Source organism: Rhinolophus hipposideros, assembly GCF_964194185.1.
Source record: "Rhinolophus hipposideros genome assembly, chromosome: 9".
NCBI lineage: Eukaryota > Metazoa > Chordata > Mammalia > Chiroptera > Rhinolophidae > Rhinolophus > Rhinolophus hipposideros.
Window position 1 is genome coordinate 13,789,180 of NC_138055.1, and position 24,355 is coordinate 13,813,534.

The window sequence follows — 24,355 nt, forward strand, 5'->3', positions numbered from 1 at the left end:
TGAAGTGTCCACTGCCCCAGCCCAGCAATTAAAGCCACCAATGAGGCTTCTATTTAGTCTTGTGGGAGCTGCTGAGACTGGCCCTTGGCACTCTTCTCACCTTTCACACTTTACATCCGGTTTCGTGCAGGGTCCATAAGCATGCTGGGCACAAACCCTGGGGTCCAGATTGCTCTGCCCAGAATAAAGGCGCTTTTTGTTGAGGGCCCGTAACAGGAAGTCACTCTTTTCTGGATTAAATCACACACTATTGCTACCAATGTTAAAATGGAGATAAGTCACCAGTTCCTCCCCTCTGAGAGAGGTGTGTGAGGTGTACTTGTGGGCATGCGTTTGTGTTTGTGCGTGTGTGTACGTAAGTAGTCAAAGGTTCTGTCCAATTGCTGAGGCCTAAGTCCGTCTCAGCTGTGACTGACTCGAGGCCTCCTTGGAACCATATTAGGAAGTTCTATTTTGAGAAATGATTCCCCACACCAAGGGCTGACTTTCCTGCACATGGAGAGGGAAGAATGAGCTCTTTATGCCTGACCCTTACCAAATGGGCTGCTACTTGAGCAAGGGGTGAAAGGTGGCTCAGTCAGGAGCACAAACTGTTTTCCTATGAAAGGCGGCTCTCACCGCACCGAAGTTCTGCCAGTGGGCCCGCCCCCACACAGGCTTCCTCTTAGCCTCTTCTGGACGAGGATGTAGCTACCCTCAAATCTTTGCCAGACAATCCATATCTGCTGAGCTTTTAGAGTCAGGGTTAACTGAGTTAATACACTTACAACTCCCATGTAGTAAGTTTTCAGAATGTGTTAGCTGTTATTAATATTCTTCTTCAAATCCTAAGATCATGGTCCATTAATGATAGGGAGAGCCCTAGTGACTGACCATCTGGTCTTAGCTCTCATTTTACAGATGAGAGAATTGAGGTCAAGAGAGTGGAAATGACCTGCTTGAGGTCAACTTAGTACCTGAGTAAGGATCCATCCATCCATTCATTCATTCATTTCATTTCATTGACAAGTATTTACTGAGTACCCACTAAGGCCCAAGCCTCTGCTTGGGCCTGGGAATAGAATGGTCAGAAAAAAAGGACCTAGCCCTTGCCTTCACAGACCTAGTATAGTGTAGTGAGGAAGACAGATGTTCATTCTATAATTACACAAAATATCACTGTGGTGGTGTTACCAAAGGATAATAATATACATAAATAGTGCTAACTGTGAGCCAGGTCGTGTTCTAACTTTTATGAACTCACTTAATCCTTACAACCCTATGAAATAGGTACTGTGGTTATCCCCAGTTTTCACACGAGGAAACTGAGGCACAGAGCTAATCAGAGGCAGAGCTGGGATTTGAACCCAGGAAGTCTGGCTCTACAGCCGGAGATCTTACATCATTGAGATTGCCTGATGTTCACTGCATTTGGCCCAGGATGCTGTCCCAAAGTGCCACACTCTAAACCAACTCGGTAGCAGTCACTGGGCCTCTGAGAGCGAGGACCTACTGGCCCGGGTTGATCTGGGTTGAGATGGAGATTCTGTGAGATCTGTGTGATTGGTGGGCAAGGCTGGGCCTTGGCCACACAGATGACCTTGGCCACACAGATGACCTTGGCCACACAGATGAGAAATAGGAACAGCTGTCTAGTCCGTGCTGAGTGTACTTCTAGTCACACAGCTTCTGGTTGATCAAATGGCTTTTGAGTTCAAGGACCCAGTTTAGATTCACAGCTGCTGACAGGGTAGAGGTTCCATGAACACGTGTTGCGTGAAGTTCAGAAATATTTTGCAGCCATGTACTGGGACTGGCTTGTGTTCTCTTGTGGGTCAGGCATGAGAAGGGGCGTCCTGGGAAGGTGCAGTGGACATGACCCCTTCTTTGTTCACTTACTCTGATGAGGACAAATGCAGCATTATTGCAAGAAGGGTGTTTTTCTGAAATAACTAAACCTTACACTGTGAAACCTCCTTCATCTGGACTCTGTAACTCAGAAATTATGAGAATTCAAGTAGGGCTGGAGGTTTACCTCTCTATTACCCACGAATAAAGCATGTGTTGTACAAATAAGCAGTATAAACAAGGGTGCACCCATACTCTATTTCAAAAAACAAATGACCTCAAATTATTTTGAGCATGTAAATGCTGGTTGCATACAACTACTGTCCTTCACAGGTGTGTTGTATCAGTTCTGTAGGGCAAAGCTGGCGGCAGTTAGGTCCAGTTACTCTTCTGCTGATGACCAATGGCATTTTTTAACCGTATTCCATAATTGCAATTTTTCTTCAATTCAGATTGATCTTTTCCCCAGGGAGTCTGATGTAATGAAGTGTGATATTCAGACTCAGGATTGGAACAGTTTGACGTCTGCTATGGAAAGCTAAAACTAATTAGCCCTGCAGTGGATTTTCCCCTATGTGCTCAATCTTAAACCAAAGTACCAGGAAAGGAAAGAAATAAGGTACCTCGGGTGCGTGATTCTTCTCTTTGGAAACTTGAAACTGACTGAGAGCAGTTGCAGGAACCTCTTGAATTTTACCTCCCACCCTCCAAAACACCACCGAGTGTTCAGTAATGGCAGCTTGGGGTTGAGAGTTGGAGACTTTGCATTTGAGTCTGCTTTGTCATTTACTGAATGCCTGACCTGGGGCAAATTACCTTCTGAGGCTGTTTCCTCATCGTTAAAAATGAGGAAAATGCCTTCTTCCTGGGGTTGCTGTGAGAATTAAGTGAGCCTATGTGTCTGGAAGTGCCTAAAACAGTGCTAGATGCATAAATGTTCATGAAAAAAACACAAAACAAAGGAGTCTGTCTTTAGACAGTACCTTCCCCAGGAGAAGCACTGACCTCACTCAACAACGTGGTAGAGATGTGATAGAATTAACTTCTCCTCCCCCGACTTTCTAAATAGAGACTGAGGCAGAAATCAGGAAGTGCAAAGTTCAAGTGTGTGGTGGGGTCAGAGGTTGTCAAAGACCTTGTCTAGGGGCCATGGGGCCTGGCCGCGCAGAGGTCAGCCAAGGACCCTGGCACTGCCCACACCTAGTCTGGATTCAAAGTGCTGTTCATTTAGTCCTCTGTCCTTCGACTAAGCCCAGCTCTAAATGAGAGGGCTCCAGTCGGGGACTGTTGTGGCTTCTAGAGCAGGAGGTACAGACTATCTTTGAAGGCCAGGGACTGCATGGGCCTTTAGGAGATGCTGTTGCTTAGACTAGGGTCTCCTACTGGAGCGTGAGCTCCCCCAAAGCAGGCACGTTTCTGTCTCATTCTCCACTGTACTCCCAGAGGCTATAGCAACGCTTGCCACATAGTAGGCACTCAACAATCATTTGAGGAATGAATGAATGAATGAATGAGCTGCTTAGACTGTGACCCTGTCCATGGCAGCAGCTCTAAGCCATTGACCGGATCCCAGAGAGGACCAGGGACTCTGCTCCCAAGAGCAGCAGTACCTGAGGGGCTGGCATCGCTGTGTGATGCAACTGGAGACCTATAATGAAAGCCCCAGGTGATGACTTAGTGGAATCAACTTCTTGGCTGGTCTGGGGATTAGACCAGAGCTCCCCTTGGGACTGAAGCTGGAAACCACAACAGACGCCTGTTTGCCCCAAATGCTGTGTTGTGAATACATTCTCCTCGCTGCCCTCCCTCGGAGACAAGTCTGTGTGCTGACAGCTGATGTAATTGCGGCCTCCACCCTCGCTCACGTCCTGCCAACTCTCTTCTAGACTCTGGCAAGCGCTTCGGAGCAGAGCTCCAGGCCTCGACCAGCCCACTTGCTGGTCCATGCTGTAAGTACTGTGAGAGCGCTCTTCCTTAAACACAGCTCTCGTCTCGCCACTCCCTGGCTCATGAGCCTCCTGTGGCTCCCTCACCTGCAGAACCCAATAAACATCCACGGCAGGCCACGCTGTTGTTCATGCCAACCCCACTTCCTGTTTACTCATGTGTTCAAGGAACACTCAAATAACGTCGATATGTGAGAAGTGACAGCGGTTGGTGCTGAACAACTCGGACGGCTGGGGTCACACTGCCTGGTTCAATCCTCAGGCAAGTTCTTCTCACTTTCTCTTCTGCAAGGGTAACCATGAGGCCTTGTAAAGTGCCTGGCACATGACACAAGTTCAGTAAAAGTTACCTGTTCTTTCTGATAGGTGGCATGTCCTGTGACCCGGGGATGCTAGACTTAATGTTTGCCTTCAAGGAGATTTGGGGGTCTCCTGTGGAGTCAGTGTGAGAAGTGTTACCAACGGAGGAAAGCCCAGAGTACAGAGAAGTGGCACCTAATAAAGTTCCGGAGGAAGGAAAGGGGTAGTGTCGGGAAGTGCCACAGAGACAGTGAGACGCCGGTTCTGCACAACAGGCAGGAGAGGTTGGGGAAGAAAATCTGAGCCGGAGGAAATAATATTGGCGAAGACCTGAGGGAGCTGCACGTGGGTTGGCATGGCTGGAGCAAAGATTGGGGGGATGTTGCTGGTAGGCCAGAGAGGCAGGCAGAGTCCAGGAGGTAATGCGTCTTGAGAGACATGCTAAGGAATTGAACTTGACTCTCAAAGTGATGACATGTGAAAGACAAGAGAGTGTTGTGCTCAGCTGGGTTTTTTCCAAAAGATTCCCTCAGCTGCCATGTAGCGGATGGACCAGAGATGGGGCACGTTTCGCGACACAGAGACCAGTGGGAAGGCTTCTGTCATCATCTAGGTTGGATGAAGACCCGAGCTGAGGCAAAGACGGTGGGGGTGCAGAAGACACTGAGGACGTAGATTTGAATGGAACTGGTGACCAGTTGTGTTTGGGGCCAGTGCAGCGGAAAGTGTCTAAGACAAGTAGAGTGTCTAACATCGGTATTAGAGGTGTCATCACAATTTCCTTTCGCCACAGACCACAGAGGGTCGATTTGGTCTGTTAGACAGTGAGGAGGCAAAGGAAATGAGTGGCCTGAGAACAATCTGACAAAAGGTCCATGTCAGGAGGATTCTTCTGGTAAGATTGTGTGTGGGCTAGACTGAAAAGGAACTTACATGGGAGACGAAGAGACAGAGAGATGCCGAAGATAATTGTCCTAACAAGACTTGTGGAGGGTCCTGGTCATAGCTGGTCTGCACCAGGACCAAGGTGCAGATAGGAAAGGAGATGGAAGGTCCAATCTGAGGAGGGCTGCCAGAAAAAGGGCAACGGACATCACAGCGGATTGGATCCTGGGATAAGAGAGGTTGAGGAAAGGCTGGAACTAACGACAACTGTTTCACACCCATGCGCGTGAAAGAAAGTGCAGCATGGACACTGGTTGGGCACCCACTGTGGGCAGCCACTGGAAGGCAGAAGTGACACTGAGTTAAAGACCATCCTTTCCTTGGTGACACATGGGATGCATACAAAGTATACAGAAGGTGCTTACTATGTTACACTGACTAGACCTGGCACCAAGCATGCCAGTGCCTGGGCAAGCAAGCAGGACCACCAACTCACCTGTGCAGAGCTCCTGTGGTAAGGGGAGTAGTGGAGTGGTCCTGAGATGGCTGCCTCGTGTGGGAGGGCCGGGTACTGGCTCTGCATTGGCGGAGGATGCTGGTTGCCATAGCTCCCGTAGTTATAGCTTCCCGTGAATCTAAACCACATTAAGCACATTGAACATTGTGAGTAATAGCAGGGAGAACAAATCAGTTTGACATCTTTAAAAATCAGCCTCATCTATTTTTCTCCTTTTTGTTCTCCTGTTCTTTCTTTTTTTCCTTTTTTCCCCCTGATTCTTACCATCTCCACTTTGTGGCTTTGTTGTGGTAAGTTTAAACTCCCAGGTTGATTTTCCTTCTCCCCTCAGCACACCTCCCTTACTACACAGCGAGCTCAGGGAACAACAGTCCTGAGCAAAACATAATTAGTGATGGAAACCTCTACTCCTGTTGTCTTTAAAAGGCCCACATTATAGCCTGAAGTTAAATAGGGATTACTTTGGGATTTATGTTTTGTTTTGTTTAGGCCTCTGTTTCCCCAGGATCGGGGAGGATGCAGTACCTTCTGTGAGCTCTCTCTTGGGAGAAAACACCATGGCATGGCCATCCGGGCATCAGAGACCCCAGTTCTAAGCATAGCTCCACCACTTTCTAGCTGTGGAAGCTTGGGCTACTTGCAAACTTGTTTTTCCCATCTATAAAAATGCTGCACATGCTTATTCTGAGGGTCACATATGGAAGACACTCTGTGAAAAATAGAAAATCCTATGGACACATGGGATATTATCATCAGTGCTCTTCTTAATAACAACTTTACATCAAAGGTGCTGACGTATGACCACATGGGTGTCTGTTCTGCCATTCTTGCAGGATCAAAAAGCTCTCCGAAATAATTGTCAAAGCCTATTCTAAATGTGTGGGAAAACACTCTAAGAGGACCGCCTAAGAGAAAATAATGGCTGACCTACTGACTAATCGTGGACACCTGAACCTATGGAAATAAAGTATGGCAACAGGCAGGCCTGCACTGATCCTCAGGGTGGCCATCTTGCTGCATTATGCCGAGCCACTGGGAGGAAGGGACCGGAGAGCCCCCCTCCCTTTGTCCTCCTCCCCCTCCCCCTCCCTTTTCTCCTCCCTCTCCTTCTCCTCTGGTGTCCTCCATAGCTGGCCTGTTGGAGACTGGCTTGTGAGACTCACTGCACCCACATAGCAGCGAATAAGGGCCCCCCTTTTTTTAAAACAGAAAAACACAAAGCACCCTAAGTGTTTTTTAGACCACTGCACATTAGACATTCTAAGATTAGGGCCTTCTGATAAAGACAATGCATAAAGGCAAAAGCTACTATGATTCAGGTAACACTTTAAAAATGGATTTGCAGTTTATTTATCACAGCAACATCGCTACCTAATATGGGCAAAATGAATGATTTGTTTATTCAGGGTCCAAAGCACCACTGGAACCAAGCGGGATTCTGTGAACACTATTAATAAATTACCACCTTCCACAGACCTCCAGCTCTCAGGTCGGGAGGCCCTCCTCTAAACTGTCATAAAAGCCTCGGACCTATCATGAGGCTTTATAAGGCTACGAAGTGCACAAAGAGCCACCGAGGGAAACTGCTGAAAGGGAGTTTTCAGCTGAGACTTGAAAGGAACCAAAAGAAGAACATAGCCTTTGGAGGCAGACAGATGCTTTGTCTACACCCCACGTTTATCAGTGTGTGACTGAACTTCATCAACCAAGTCTCGATTTTCTCATCTGTCAAATGGGGTCACTCACGCCCACCTCACCTGGTCGTGGTGGGGACTGCATGAGATAGTTACACACGGTGTGGCACTGTGAGAACTCACCAAAGGTGGCACTCTTCCTGTCCTTTGAGAAAACAACTGCTAAGGAAATCCTGCTCTTTAAAATCACATTGAAAACAGTAAGGCAACATGGCAGGCAAGTCACCTACCCGTGCTCCTCTCTGTGGGGATAAACCGGTATCCTGTGTGTGACCGAGGAAGAAGGCACGTGAGTACTCCTCATACAGGGGAGTTGCTGGGGGTTTTCCGCTGGGGACCCCGCCGCCGTCGTCACCGTGTACGTGAGAGACCACGTGTATGACTGCATTGCTCCTGCAGAGACAAGTTTAGATGCATCAGTCACTAAATACAGCTCTCGTACCCCTGGTTCTTCCTTAGGACACTTCAGCGGCTTCCCATGGCTCTTAAGCTGAAAGGCAAAACCTTTACAAAGTATGTGTCTCTGGTCTGCTGACCCTACCAGAAGCATCCCCTCCCCTGCCTTTGTTCTATCCGATCCAGCTGTAATGGCTTTTGTTTTCTCATGATACCCAGCACCACAGGGCCTTGGCACATGCTCTTTCCGGAACCCTTGGCACCCTCACTCTTCCCTTAGTACCCATGCATTCTTCATATCTCAATACCAAGACGCTGTCTCCTAATCGCAGACTAGATCAGCTCTCACACTGTACTACAGTCCTTCACGGTGCCTACCACACTTTGTAATCGCACATTCATTCATGAATGCGATTGGATTAATGCCTATACCCCTGCCCCACCAGACTGTAAACTCCATGAGGGTAGGGCCTTGTCTATTTTGCCCACCATTGGATCCCCCCCTCCACTAGTGTGTAGCACCGAGCCTAGAGGCCAAAGGACTTTCCATAAAAAATTTAAAAGGAAGAAAAGGGAAAGGAGAGACAGCAAGAAAGAGGAAGGGAAGGAAGAAGACAAAAGAAAGCTTGAGGCAACATAGCTCAGAGAGGCACAACAAAATAACTTCTCAATACTCAACAGGTGTTAAGGATCCAGCAAATTGCTTTAAGCAAACGTAAGTAGATTATTGGGCTCTGCTTGCCCAGGTCTTTTTGAAGATTATTAGACAGTGACCTTAACGGTGACCTATTCCATACATATTCTTAACTCCACTAATTTACTTTTTAATTGGATACCTTGAAAGTCCTAGGGACTGAGGAAAAAAAAAAAACCTGACAAAACCCATGAAGATGCTTAAGAATTTTATGAGGTGGTTAAAATGTAAAAAATGGTAACTTGGGCCGGCCCAGTGGCTCAGGCAGTTAGAGCTCCATGCTCCTAACTCCGAAGGCTGCCGGTTCGATTCCCACATGAGCCAGCGGGCTCTCAACAAAAAAAAAAAAAGGCAAAAAAAAAAAATGGTAACTTAAGAAATCACTAATAATAACAATAAACTCATTTTTATTTAATAAACTCATAACTTGACAATAAGCTCATCAACTTAATTTCTGATACATTCTAGAATGTTGACATGGTGGAGATGAAACCTATTTTAGAAGTTAAGGGAACTAGGATTCAACAATCCCTTGCAGTCACAGGAAAAAACTGAAGAATTGGTGAAGGGAGACCATTTTTAAGAAGTAAAAGAGAAATCTTGGTCCACCAAGTCTGCACCTTTTGCAGCAGACCATTTCTATCTTAAAATTCCTCTGGAAAGATAAAGGTTTCTTTAAAAAGAAATCCAGTCCATTCCATCCCCTGGACTTTGCAAATAGCACCTGAGAGCAGCTGCGGTGACGGAGCAGGAGGAAGGACAGGTGGGTGGATCAGCACCGTGCCAGGACAGACGTGGCAGAGGAATTCTTATTCCCAGGAAGGAATACTCTGAACGGCACTGCACGTGAAAATGGAATCCTATTTTAAATACATTTGTTTAGTACTAAGAGAATTCTGTATTGAACCCCTCTGTGAATTGGAGAATCTTTTGGAATGCAAATAATGTCTTTCTTTTTTTTTTTTTTTAAGTGAAGTGACAAAGATCCGTTCCAAGAGCACAAAAGGAGACACCGTTTATTGAACATCTAATATAGGCCAGGCGCTGTACTAAGTGCGTTACAGACACCCTTAAAAAAATATTATCCCCAGTTCATAGATGAGGAAAATGAGAGTTAAATCTAAAGGAATGTAAGGGAGTGTATAGGAATACAGAAGATACGAGAAGATAAAATGAAAGTGTGAGTGAAAGAAGAAAGCAAAACAAAATTGGAGCCAAAAGTGCCATCAGGAATGAGGTGAAACATGCATCGCCTAAAGGTACAAATTCTTCCTACAGGTGGGCCTTGAACTTGGCACCGAGTTTTCCAGGAGCCAATGCTAAAAGGGAAACCTGACAAGTTAGCAGTCGTACTGTCCTTGGAGGTAAGAACAGACAGGAATTTCTTCCAGACGCCTCATAAAGAGGCTTCACGTCTTGATTTTCAGGACTGTTCCTTATGCCAACACTGATTGCAGGCTACTGGTGTGACATAAAAGTCCAATTCAGGGAAATGTAGGATGTTAAGTACCTGCCCCAAGATCTCACAGTGAGTGGGGGGCTGGGTCGGGCTCTGCTCCCTGCAATGCAACATGCTTTCCACTTTACCATATTTCTTTGCTCTGAGTCCTAGTTCTGGCTGTGAGATTTTGGACAAGCCTCTTAAACTTAATAAGCCTTTCTTCCATTATCTGTAAAACAGGGATAATAATGTCTATCTTCAAGGACAATTGTGAGGAAAAGTCCTGAGATAATACATATCAGAGCCTGGCACGGAGCAGGCTTTCAGTGAGATTCAAGCACTCTTCCTTATGAATTCAGGTATTTTTATATCAGACTTGCTTAACGTAGAAACTTATATATATCTCATTTCAGATTCTAAGGAAGAAAGACAAATTTCTTGGGTCAGATTCTGTCATCAGGGATGAAATGCTTGAATAGCATCTGATTACAGCAAACTTCCAAATATGTATTTTTGTAAAACCACCATACTGGTGTCCTCATCCACCAGTATGGCTAAAAGTACGCCCTCCTAGTTTGCACACCTACATCATGTCCATCCAAAAAAAACAAAACAAAACAAAACACACAACCAAACAATAATAACTTTAGCATACTGTGTTAGACACCATTTACAATAACTACAAGACTGGAAGGAACCCTCCCTCATGACCCCCTTTGACCAGGTTCCAGGAGACTGGATTTTACCTGATTGCCCTCCTCTGTATTTTGAACTGCATGTAAAATTACTGTTACAATTTTTAAAAGTATCCTTTTAATTTAAACAGGTTATCTTTAGGTGGTAGGATTGAGGATGGTTTTAAAATTATTCTTCATTTCGCTTATCTGTATTTTTCTATAATGAATGTGTACCGCCTCTGTGAAACGAAAAACATTATTAAACTATATTAGACGAATTTTACAATTGGAAGTGGAATTGAAGGGGGGTGGGAAGTTTGAGAGAACAATGAACCAGCCACAGCAAGCAAGTAATTAACCCTTGAAGCCCCTGGGACCTCAGGAGAGCACAGCGAGGTCAGTGAGGATTGAAAGGGGGCAGCTAAGGAAGCCAAAGGATTTTCTCTTTTCCCCCCAAGCAGTAGGAAGATGCTGTGATAATAGCCAGCACCTGAGAGAACGCGGCAGAAGAAGTTACTTTTGCGTGAGCTCCTGGAGACAGCAACTGTTCCTTATTCATCTCTGTATCCCCAACAGAGTGTCTGCCAAATAGTAGGTGTTCAGTAAATTTTTGTTCCATTGAATTTGTTGTTGAACGAGTAAATGCTGCTAGAAACAGACGTTATCAAACAAAAAGCTAGTGGAAGTCTTGGAAAAATGGGCTCCTGTGGTCTGGGAAACAAAACCCCTAAATGGCCATGTGCCAGCAATCTAACAGACCCACTCAGGCAGGCTTAAGCAGATTAACACCTACTGGCTTGGGTGAGAAACCCTTTTTGCCTGGGTAGCAGAAAATAACACCCCTTGCATTCCCTTTCCTACCCAGTGGGACCTCCAGTGAGAATTGCTGGTTCTTCTTTTTGAAGGAAACTAATAAAAGAAAATCTGTGCAGTTAACAGTTTGTGCTAAATTTTTAAGACAGCTCTAATGCTTGTTGTTGGTAAAACAATTAACAAACCTTCTCTGTTTGTCTAATTCTCATATCTTTCTCTTATTCTTCCCTCCTCATTCCTCTGCCTCTGTTAGAAAGTCTGACGACAGCATTGGAAGCCCCTGATCTTTGAGAATCCTAGAGATCCTATAGGATTTGGGAATCCTATGAAGATAAGTTGTCCATGTTACAGCATTGAAACTGCAGGAGAGGAATATTTTCTTTTCTTTCCATCCCCAACATAGCATTCTGTTTCCTGGGTGCTTGGAATATAATAGGCAGTCACTAATGATCTGTTGAATACTTGAATGAAAGATTGATTGATCATCCAACATAAACCAGGCCTCACGCTAGTTTCTCTTTATACATTACTCACTGAATCTTCACAATCACTTTTTGAGGTAAGCAGTATTACCTCCATTTTCAGGTGAGACAGTCAAGCTCAGGACTTGCTCAGGTAAGTGGCAGAGTTGGGATGTGAACGCAGAGCTGCCCAACTCCAAGCCTTTTCCTAACAATTGCTTCTCACACTCGAATGTGCCTTGGAATCACTGGAGCTCTTGTTAAAATGCCGCTTCTGATTTAATAAGTTGGGAGTCCAGCCAGTGATTGTGCATTTATAACCAGCTGGTAAATGATGACAATGCTGTTAGTCCACGGACCACACTTTGAGTAGCAAGGCTCCACAACACCCTGTCTCCTGCCGCGCATCCTGCGTGGTTAGGGCCACCAAAAAAATCAGAAGTTGTGAGATCCTGGTACAGACTTGTGAAAATTTAGGCTACTTCTCAGGCTCCCTGGCCATGCCCGTCCTTCAGATCTGGGCTAACCTGTTTGAACAGTTTCCCTTTTAGATTCTGTGAGCCGTCACAGATGTTGCTCAGGTTCTGAGCTAACCTCAGCCTTTTGTTAGTACCTTCCTGAGAAATAAGCTCCTTTTAAGTATGTCCAGCTTCTAGCGCTGCTCTGCCCTATAGAGTAGCCATTAACCACAGGTGGCCATTTAAATTTAAAGTGAAATACCATGAACAATTCAGTGTCTTAGTTGCACTAACCACATTTCAAGAGTTCAGTGGCCACATGTGGTTAGTGTCTACTATTTTAGACACCTCAGATTAAAAACAAAGTTTCCATCATCACAGAAAGTTCTATTTGAACAATGTTGCATGACAATATTTGATACTACACAAATATTTCATGTAAGCTTCAAGATTGAGACAGGGAAAGATTTCACACACACACACACACACACACACACACACACACACACACACACACCCCTCTAGCCTCACTGGCTGTCATCTATTCTATCCTCAAAGTAGTTGTGCTGAAGGAAAATACCTGCTGAAAATTGAAAACCTCATCTGTTTGAGTTAAACTTTATCAATAGTTCCATGGCCAAAATCTAACTGACAGAACTGACCAGGGGTGTCGAATCAATCACCTCCCAGAGAGATCTGTTGATTCCTGCTCTGGCTCCTGCCTCCCTCTGCAACTTCCTCTCCTGTCACTCTCTCCCTTACTTGTATATGCCCATCAGTCCACACTATGCCAGGTGCCTTTCTCCCTCAGGCCTGGGCACACACTGCTCCCCACTACCTAACATGTTCTTTGCTGCTCCCCAACTTTCACGTGCCTGACTCCTTGTAATACTTCAGGTCTCAGAAGAATGTTACCTCCTCAAAGAGGTCTTCTCTGACTACCACCATCTAAAGCAGGCCCCCATTTTATACTAGTTCATAGCATACTATTGTTTTCATTATGACCCTTTGAAATGATATACTGGGGTGCCAAAATGTATACCCATTTGAAGAGACGTTATGTTATCTATGTATGACTTTTCGAAGTTGAATTACAGTAGCAATGTGTGGTAGGACGTTTGCTCAAAAGATGGTATTAATCAAATGAATGTTAGCATCATTCATCGTATTACAATTTTAAAAGTCTTTTCAAAAAAAATAAAAATAAAAATAAAATAAAAAGTTTTTTCCTTTCTCAAAATGTGTGTACATTTTTGGTGGTTTGCTTCTGCATTGACTCTCTTACCCACTAGAACGTAAATCTCATGAGGGCAACGGTTGTGCCTGTGCTTCTCACCTCTGTCCCCCGAGACATGGCACAGGTTACATAGGGAGGACACGGAATGAACAAACGAATGAGCAAATCCAAAGGTCCCAACACCAAGACAAGACCTTGGTGGTGTCAAGTCAAGAGCGGATTAAACCATCTTTTTTCAATCCCAGCTTCTATTTCCTGATTCCACTCTTCAAAGAAAAGGAAGCAGCAGGGATGGAGGAGGGGGCAATTCACGGGCAGTGGCAACTTGGAAGTTTTGTAAATGAGTCATTGCGGGCTCAGCCAGGGCGGCAGTGGCCACCATGCCCCACTCAGTTTAGCTGCCCTCGGATAACTGAGCTTTTGTTATTTGGAAAGACTAGGGGCCAGTTATCTTTGTTGTATCCTCCACTGATGTAGAGAAAACGCAGCTGGGCAGGCCAGATGTTCTACAGTTAGGGCCATTTCTGAGGAATTTGCTTTATTTCTTTAGGCGTCCTAGCATCTCAATGATTTAATTTGCTGGTTTTGTGTTGTCAGGGACTCATGGTGGGAAGGTGAAAACATGAGTTTAATAGTTAACTTTTATTGTCATTGCTGAAGGAGGGGATACTTAAAATGACATCATAAACAAGGTCTTGGAACCCTTTGGTGGCCTGACCCGGACAGAGTGGGAGCTTAATATTTTGCTTAAAATGACATTAAAGAATTGCAGCCCAATGTCATGTTAAGTGGGCAGGTCAGTTTGGTACCACCTGCCATGCTCCTGAGGAGGAAAAGGGCCAGTTTTTTTTAAAGAAAGTGAAGGTTTCTGAACTTTGCTGGGCAATGAAGGAGAGGGCAAGCTCACAAAGTTAGAAAAAGAAAATGGATAAGTGGGCTAGATTTTTCCTTGAGGAAATCTGTTAAAATGGAACCCTTTACCGAGTCTCTTACCAGAGTGTTGTCACAGACTTTAACACACCCAGTCCAAATTGGCCACGCATCGGGTTCAATTTTAGGTGCCAGCTATTCCTCTCCTTTCACTTTCTTCCCCCACCCTCCTTTAAAAAACAATTAGTTAATAGTCTTAAGGAGACATATTTAGAAATACACATCCATATAGGTGTGGACACAGAACTAGATATAGAGATAAGTAGAATGGCTGTACTCCTAGTGAATCATAACTCATTAGCTACACTAACATCAAAAGGATGTCAAAGGGTCTTGTGCAATGAATTAATTTTCTCGTTGTGCTCACCAAGCAGACATAATACAGTTCTCTTTTTCAAAGCTGAAAGACGGGAATGTTGTCTATGAAAAGTGAGCTACTGATTTGTGGGAGAGTCGTGGATGCCTGATTGGCATTGACTCTCAGTAAGTCGGACGTGATAATAAGTACCTCATCTGAGCATTCAGTGACATTCAGAGGGTGCTAGGAACCCAACAAGATAACTAGATCACATACAATTTCATTGAAGGTGTTAAGAAACTGTTTTAGCCAAGAGTTGTCTTGTTTTATTTTACCCACTCCTTCATTTCTTGCTTCCTGGTTTGGGTCCTTTAAAAAAAAAATTGGTTTTGCTTTTTTATTTTTTTATTTTTTTGGTTAAACATTTCAGATCCTCTTTTGGAAAGTAATGGCATATAAACAAGCAATAATTTTAAGATGGAAATAAAAATTAACAGGGCATGAAAACCATATGCTAACGTTTTTAAAAAAAGAAAAATGGCAAATTCATTGTATATGATTTACAATAATTGCTTTCCAATTTACAATATTGTCCAGTGAAAAAGTAAACCAATCCCCCAATTTAAGAAGCCTACCACAATAGATTTCCTACTATCTGGGTGTATACCATGGATAAATAATTTGTGCTTTATAATGTAATATCTATAAAACCATACATGTTGTTAGGAAATTATAGTTATGTTTCCTCCAAGAGCATGACCCATAATACATGCAAAGATCCAGTCTCATTCAGCATTGGTGTATTTCAGAAGTGGTACTTGAGAAAAATATTACATATATTTTTACATAGGATGACATTTTTAATGCCCCCTAGAGATATCTGAGAACAAAGCTGGAATGCGCCAAAATCTTCAAAGGTTACAGTCATCTGAAGAGAACCTGGTTCACATTTGTATTTCTAAGAAGCTACTTTTATGACTCTTGAACACATTGCGCAGAAATCTTTGAGCACGTTTATGATATTCCTGTGGTCTGACTGTCACACCTGCCATACCTTGGGGCCTCCAAATTGCTACGAAGAAAGCCAGGCCTACTCACTAGTAGCTGGGTGAGAATTATGGAGAGATGCTAGAAATCTTTCACACCCCTCCAGGTCCCTTATTTCCTCAGCATCTCCTTGTTTGTTAGGTTGCTACACTGCAAGGAAGGTTCCACTCAAATTGTTTCGCTTCGTAACGCAGAACTGTTTTATTTGCATATTTTCCCTGTTTGTTTCAGAAGCAAGGATGTTATCACTGACTGACTTAGGTGTGTGTGTCTCTGGGGGTGGGGGGTATGCAGGCAGGATTGTTTGGGTAAGTGGCTCCTAGATGCTCTTACTGCCCTCGGTCCTTCCTGAGGGAGGCAGGAGACTCGGGATGGCTGCCCCATAACTCAGGTCTTAGAAGAACCCCCTGAGCAGCTGAAGAGCTGTGAACAGTGCTGAAGTTCCCTTTCCTTTTTTATTTTCAGTGAATAACCTTGTTCTTTACAACTCCCCTTCCTGAGCCTTCCAAGCAGGAACTACAACCACCCACTAAGGAGGTCGATCGGAGGGGGTCATGTTCTTCTTCCTCAAAGTAGAAAATGAAACACGATTTGAGGTGCATCTACGTAAAAAATTAGATGATGCTCAAATCTAAATTTCCACGGAAGAGAAGGACTCTGCCTAGCTGTGTAGCCGAGGTGAAATCCAAGCTCGATCGAATGCCAGTTACTGACAACCCTACTTTTCAATACTCCTGAACAACGCAGTCTCCTTAGAAGCACGTGACAAAGGGCCACTGGGTTTGTGGGCAAGTTTCCACCCTGGCAAAGTACATTAGAGGCACTTTACAGTCTCTTCATCATCTGCTCATTTCCTCTCTGAGCAGCTCCAGTTCGGGAGAGACGGGAAACTTTAGGAAAGGAATTAATCAAAAGACTTCTAGGATAGACACGACAAGTTCTCTGAAAATGGTATGCTCTCTTGCCTCCAAGCCTCTGTACTATTTGCTTCCTCTGCCTGGAATACCTTCTCTCTGCCTTTTCAGCCTACCCAGACCCTCCAAATACAGGTTCAAGCCCCCCTTTGTCCTTCCAGAACACCCTGACCCTTCTCGCAACTTAGCACTCATAACATTACATTGAAACTCATCAGAGCCCTAACCTCTAAACGCTAAACTCCCAGGGGGCAGAGATCACAATTCTCTTGTTTGTATCACCAGCTACTAAAGTATTTAGCACACAGAAGCCATGTGAGAAGTACTGATTGGATAAATGGATGGATGGATGTGTGAGTGAATGAATGGATAAAAGACAACATCCTAAATAGGGCCGTCTCATCCTATTTATTTGGTCTTTGAAAAAACATAATTTAGTTCCCAGTCTATTCTGAAAACTAGGATATAACTAAGCCCGTGCTCTGAGGGTCTGGAGGAAGATTCTAACGTGGAGGGTGAGGGAAACGCCAAAGAAGATGAGTGGGACTTTACTAGAAGCTGGAAGGAGGACAGACAGTCCTGGGGTGGAACAGTGTTAAAGTGCTTTGGCAAATGAGAGTTCTTGAAGGCTTTAGTGTGAAGCAGTGGGCTGTTTGCCGCAGCACCTTGAGGAGGCACAAGCTTCTGGAAAATGAGCCCAGCGGGCAGTGTGCAAGTGGGGAGACGAGACCCTGGAGGCAGAGCCAGCCTGAGTCACTGCAGGGGTCCCTGACAGATGGGAAGGCCTTGACCAGATGGCAGTAGTGGGGTGGGAGGAATGAGCCAGTCAAGATGGGTATTAGAACACCCGGACTTGGGGGTTATGGGGGGGAATGCCAGCTGTCTCCCCCAAATCTATTCTTCCTTCCCTACCTGGGGACACACTATGCTACATTTTCTAGCCTTACATGAGGCCATGTGACCAAGTCCTGGCTGGTGGAATAGAAGTGGAAGTGACATGTGCCACCTCCAGGCCAGGGCTTTTAAGAGAGTGGGTTTTCCTCCTCCGAACCCACTTTCCATTTCTGTCACCTGCTTGCAGACTTGACAAGGCCCTAAGGCAGTGGTCTTTAGACTAGTAAGCCTGAGCGTCACATGGAGGTTTGTTGAGCAAATAGCTGGGCCCCACCCCCACCCCCAGAGGATCTGATTCAGTAGGTCTGCAATGGGACCCGATAATGAGCATTTCTAACAAGTTCCCGGGTGATGTCGATATTGCTGGTCCCAGGACCACACTTTGAGAACCACTGCCCCGGTGTATGGTGGAGCCTAATATTGAAAATAGTTGCATTACAGAGAGCCTCCTCTCTGACCTAAACACCCTGCCAGGACTGTCTGCAAGCATGAAATCGGTTTCTATTATGTTAACTCCATCCCTGTTTGGATCTATTTGTTACAGTAGCTTAGTCTCTCCTAACTAATAATATAGGGATTGAGGGAAAGATTTGAAGCTGACTCCCAGATTTGGTGCTTGGGTAAACGACAGCATAGTAGAGCAGGTTTGGATGGAAAAGATAATGAATTAATGATCAGTCATATCAAGTGGAGCCCTCCACGCCCCAAAGACTGCTCGGTTCCCCTGCCCCCACCCAGGGCCCACCCAGCAGAAGGTTGTCTCTGCCTGTGGTTCCCGTGTCTGCTCCTCTCCTGTTTGCTGAGTCCTTCGTGTCTTTTAAGGTTGCCTTTGGTTCCTTCTCACCTCTCTCCTGAAGGCTTCCCTCCTGCCTGCCAGAGTTCAGATGGGATGGAAAGTAACGGTGTCTCCCTCTGAACTCCTGTAACCCTCTGGGCTGTGGCTCTGAGGTTAGTGGTGTTAATAACAGGAACCCTTTCTATCTGGAGAGCACTTCACTGCTAACCAAGCACTTTGGCCTTTCTTACCTCATCTCATCCCCCTAGCAACCATGTGAGATAACCTGGAGGTACATTCATTCTCTATTTATTATTATACATGAGCTAACACTTATTGAATACTCCACATATGATATAACATTTCTACCAGTCTTGTGAGCAAGGACATTTGTTGAATTGAGTGAATGGATCCATTTATGTCTTCTACTGACCACGGTACCCAGGACAAGGAATATAACCTTTCTCTCCCTTTAGTTTTCCTCCATAAAATGGAACAATATCTACCTTGCAGGGTTATTGTGAATATCAAGTGAGATAATTATGTGAAGGTCCTTTGTATATCATAAAAGGAACATCTGGACATTAGCAAGTAGGTATTCTCCTCCTTGTAACATCAGTTTTCCATTTCCAAACCTTGTCTTGGCATTCAAGCTCCTCTAGGATGTGACTCCAACTTACCTTTCCAGCCTTACACGACTCCTTCATGGACCTCCTTCATTTCAGCTGAAGGTTACCATTCGCTGCTGAAAAGGCCCTACGCTTGCCCATCTGTGTGCGTGTGCTTACATGTTCTCTGCCCAGAAGACCCTTCCGCTATATCTCTGTTAGTTCAAATCAAGTTCCAGCTCATACCCCTTCCTTTGTGAGGTCTTCCTTGATACCTCTGGCCAGATGGAATCCCTCCTTCTTTGGGGACTCTACAGCGTTAGTTTATACCTCACCTATTGCTTCTGTCTTGATCGTAGCTGTCATGGCTTAGCATGTGGCTTCCTGTCTGCTCCACTTTCCAGGGATGCCTCTCAGTTTCTGGGTCATAGAGAGCTCCTTTTCCCGTTTTCAAGAATGTCTGTGTATTACTTTATGTTTGATATCATTTTAATCATTTCAGTGGCTTAGCTTTTTTGGGGGTGCACATTTTATTATATATTTAACCTGCCAACTTAAGAACAGAAGCCTAAGGAATATATAGTACGTAAGCTAATAAATGAGTAACTGCAAGTCATCCATCAATCCCAGAAGATACTCAGGTTTGGAGTTGTTTTGCAGGGGTGGGGTTGGAGGCAAGAATGTTTTTCCAGAATGCTCCTATTTAAACATCAACTCCCCACTCAAAGCCTATGAGGGACTTTTTGTTACCTGTAGTGCTGAGTCCAGTGTACTCAGGGGATGGGTTGCTGACAGGGGAGGACGAAGGTGGCACTTCCACGGATGTGGCAGATTTTGCTGGAGAAAACGATGGCACTGGTGAAGGGGTTGGCGGGGCCGCATCCGTCAGGATAATCTCTTCTCGGACTTCTGCTGTGAGTAGAGAAAGGGTGGTTAGAGCCAAAAGGGTGGTAGAGCCAAAGGTCAAGTCAACTTATTTTTAAGGGACTTTTAAAAAATGAAATATTCTGGGGTAGCCAGGTGGCTCAGTTGGTTAGAGCGCAAGCTCTGAACGACAGGGTTGACGGTTCGATTCCCACATGGGCCAGTGAGCTGCCCTCCGTAACTAGATTGAAGGACAACTTGGAGCTGATGGGCCCTGGAGAAACACACTGTTCCCCAATATTCCCCAACAAAATTTATTAAAAATAAAAAATGAAATATTCTTTCTAATCTGTGTCATGTCAGTCCTCTGCATAAAACCCTGCATAAAACCTCTGCATAAAATGGTTTTGCATCACCATGATGGCCTGCAAGGCCATTCCCGTACACACACGTGCCCACTCTAAAGAAGAAAAGGACATTATCAGTCTCACACCACTTGACCTGCTTACCATAACTGAATTCTTTAGGATACAGAGCTAAAGAAACACAGAGCACAGACGTAAGGATACAAATCCAGCTGCCAAGTCGGGTGATTCCCGGTGACCTGCTGGCTTACCAGTGCTTCCTTCTCCCTTCATGGCTCGCATGAGCTCAGTGGCCCGCTCCTGACAGTGCAGGGATTCCAACAAGTAGAGAACATAGTCATCGAACATCAAGTGAATTAGATGAAAAGACCCTGTTGAGAGAAGAGCCAAACGGAAGGGTAAGTCATGTCAACTTGCATCCCCCTGGTCAACAGCACATAGTACACTGTGCTCCAGGGACCACTCAAGACTCTCATTCTCCATCAGCGATGATCTCCTCATGGTCAGAGGTTGCTCTTCTTTGCTGTATCCTCAGCCTTACCTAGTGCTTAGCATAAGGTAAGTGTAGTTATCACTTGGTGACAGTGAATCTTTTCCTTGCTCAGACTATCAATATGACACCATCAAAAATGGCACCTATTGAGCCATGTGTCCAAATGCTTCTGAGCTGCCCCGCATGCACTGGGCTCATCCTCGTTCGAGCACCTCCCACTTGGTTCAGCACTTACTGACATACGAGAGTGTCTTTCGGTTTTATTTCTTCCACAAGCATCTCTTAGTTCCCTGGTTAGACGTGAAGGATACCCACAGCAGAGACACTGCCTTTTAGTTCAGTGGGATCTACCAGTGACCCGACATAATTCTAGGAGCAGAACACAAGTTTTGAATTTGCAACACCTGAATTATTTCCTCACAAGTTCTGAGACCTCCATTTAGCACACGATTCTTAGAAAAGATATTCAATTGAAAAAATTTGGTGGTTTCAAATACTACTCTTCATTTTCAATTTAGAGTAGGTATTTCATAAAAAAAAGATGTGAACAATCATTTAAAAAGATTTTCCAATATGCGAGTTTCTCTGCTCAAAGTTGCACATTATTTAATTCAATCTTTACAACTACTCTGTAAGGTAGGTACTTATATTTCTATTTTGTAAGTCAAGTGCTTGTGCAAGATGACAAAATTAATAGATAATACATTATTTTAAAACCATGTATTTTTACATGTCATGCTGCCACCATGGACAGTGGAATGATTTATGTGTGGTAGGAGCTCAGTGTCTGCTGTAATCAAGGCTTCGTGGATGCCAGAGTCAGAGGGACCAAGCCTTCATCTCCAGCCCCATGTTTCCAACTCCCCAGGAGACATCTCTATGTAGATATCCTGCTCCCATGAAATGTCCAAAATATCCCTACAAGCTGACTTCCTCTTCCTACTTCCCTTGAGGGGAAGTAGAATATACCACCCCCAAATATGTTTTTTTGGGGGGATATGGATTATTTTAATCTGGGTATTTTTAAGAAACCAAAGACTCAGGAAGAACGTTTGGCCTTCCCACACAGCCTAAAAGAATTTAGATGGGAGACCTGCTCCTGGAGGGGCAATATCATCATAGATAATTACAGTTTAATAGGAACTAGTGTGTGATAGACAGGGAGGAACCTAGCAAGGCCCAGTTTGGTCAAAGTCCTCTTGGTGTCCCATTGTTAAAGATAGCCCAGCGACATTTGTGTACCAAACATTTGCTTTTCCGTCTCCATGGGAGTTGCCTTACTGCCCTTTGAAGTCCCAAACCACACCCCCCTTCTCCTCAACTTAGATGGCATATAAGCCTCAACTCACTGATGTGTCCTTGGGGCCCAAATTCTTATGGAACACCGTATGTATGTGCATAATTAAATTTGGTTATTTTCTCCTGTTAATCTGTCTCATGTCAATGTGATTATTAGATCAGCCAGAAGAAAAGAGGGAAAAGAGGGGAAATCTCCCCCTCCCCCACACGCTCCAGTTTGCTTATTTTCCTTGTGATTCGGTCATTACCACCACCACCACTATTATCACTGTCACCATCACCATCACCATCATCAACACACACCATTTATTGAGTGCTTACTATGTACCAACAACTCTGCTAAATACTATACACAGATCTCATCCTTACAACCAACTGTGAGTTCGATGGTGTGATCCTCTCTTACAGATGAGTAATATGAGTCTCTCCATCAGTAATTGAGTAGGGATTTGCCTCAGTTGGGTCTGGCTTCAAAATCTGTTCCCATTTCCCCACAGATTACCTAGTCCAATTGCCTCATAGCACAGATGGAAAAATAAGACCAGATGGCATAAAGGACTTGGTCCCTAGACAGGCCATTTGAGTTGTGAGCTATGCCCTTTCAAGTCTCAGAAATAGGTGACAGGATCCAGTTGGAGGTTTTTGGGTGACTCCTACTTGGTGGAATTTATCAATTTTCTCCCTCATTGCACCTGGCTTCAACATACACACACACACACACACACACACACACACACACGCCCTTCATCTTAGACGAATTCTTTTGGCCTAGGAAAATCTTTGGCTTAACTCTGAGGCCATTGGATGCCCAACAGGTCATGCACATCTACTACCATATCCCCTCTCTATGGAGCAGGCCACAGCCTCCGATCCTCATGCCCACAGGGCTCAAGGCCAAAGTCCCCTATCCTGCACTTTCTCCACATTCTTCCTCCATCCCTAGGGTGATGTCTGTTTTTCAACCCCACTTGGATTTCAGCAAGGTTCAGTTTTTGCTGAGTCACTGTGAGATGCAGTCTCTAAAACTAAACTTTCCATCCACTTCCCCAAAACAGGTCCCGTGAACCACTGAGGAGGTACAGCACTGTGGGTACCTGCATGGGCGCTGGATCAAACTGTCCAAGTTGAGAGCCAGCTCTGCCACTTAGTACCTGGGACGTCAGATGAGTTACTCTTTGTAAATGTTAAAAACAAATTAAGCTGTTTATTGAGCTCTTGCTCTGTGGCAGCCACTATGTTTAACCACTGAAGATTTATTGTTGCATTTAATCATCATCACAATTGTATGAGATGAGTCATACTCCCCTTTTGCAAAGGAGGAAATTGATGCTTAGTGTAGTAAAGTAACTGTCCAATGTCACACAGTTATTTAGTGGCAGAACTGGGACTTGAACCCATATTTTGCTCTTTAATCGTTCTGCAATATGGTTCTCTAAAAGGAGGACAGTGAAACCTATGTCACAGAAATACCATAATGAGGAAAGGTACACATTAGGTGCTTAGTAAGTGGTAACTATTGTCATTATCTCTAAGGTCCCTTGTGCAACTCATGTTCTAAGATCCTGTGATATGACTCTTGTTCATAGAGTCAAAGGAGTCAAAAGACAGCATCAAATGCTTAAAAGGAAAGTCTCCAAAATGAAGAAATATTTGCGGAGATGTTGTTCTAAGTCAACAAGGATAGAAAGAAACATACTACGAAACAATGAATTAGAATGGAAAACCCTACGTGGAAAAATGGGTTTAGACTAGTGGTTTTAGCACAGGCAGGCACCTTAGAAATCACCTATACAACTCTCCTGTTTTATACACAAGGCAACAAAGATCTGATGAGGTGAAGACATTTGCCCAAGACCACATTGTTAGAAAACATCAGAGCTGGACTCGGAGACCCGCATTCCAGGGGAAGTGTTCATTTGGCGCTTCAAGCTCTCTTCCTTAATGCCTCTGATCGATTATCCAATTGGTCTGACCATTTTCAATCATCTTTCCAACGACAGAATTTTGTAGAGCTACTGCTCCTTGCCTACAGTTGTGCTAAGTGCTCTAAGTAGAAAGGAGACTTAAAGCTCAGTCCCTGACTCCACAAAAACTATGGAGTCTTCACTAAGCAGAAATCAGTCATTAAGATTACTGAGCAACAAACAATTCAGTGCCAGGGTGTCAAGTCTCCGGGAGCAGGGCAAACAGGAGGGGGAGGGGAGAAAGAGGGGGAAGAGGAGTGTGGGGGAGGGGTAGAGGGAGAAAGACGTGTAAGATTGGGGGGAAGGGGGAACCAGGGAAAGGAAGAGAAAAACATCAAAGATGGAGCCAGACTGGAAAAAGACAACTATAGCTAATACCTCCTGCCTTATTTCTCTCCCTTGAGCACCTATCACCATTTTTACTAAGTACTTGTATTATATATTGAATGTATTGATCTTTATCCAATGCCTCCTTCCACTAGACTGTATGCTCCATAAATGCAGGGATTTTTATCCATTCTTTTCTCACTGTTCTACCCCCCCCCCCCCCCCGCAATA

At 44.6% G+C, this 24,355-nt stretch overlaps 1 protein-coding gene across 2 annotated transcripts in view; it reads right to left on the reverse strand.

Annotated features, from left to right (window-relative positions):
• The window catches only part of RFX4 (regulatory factor X4), a 139,258-nt gene that overhangs the window by 4,494 nt on the left and 110,409 nt on the right, over positions 1-24,355 (reverse strand). For both annotated transcript variants that reach the window (XM_081060966.1, XM_081060967.1), the window contains exons 14-17: positions 20,293-20,412; positions 19,563-19,724; positions 7,400-7,562; positions 5,455-5,593 (exon numbers count right to left, since the gene is read on the reverse strand). In XM_081060966.1, coding sequence (XP_080917092.1) covers positions 5,455-5,593; positions 7,400-7,562; positions 19,563-19,724; positions 20,293-20,412 — 584 coding nt within the window. The remainder of the gene's footprint in view (positions 1-5,454; positions 5,594-7,399; positions 7,563-19,562; positions 19,725-20,292; positions 20,413-24,355) is intronic.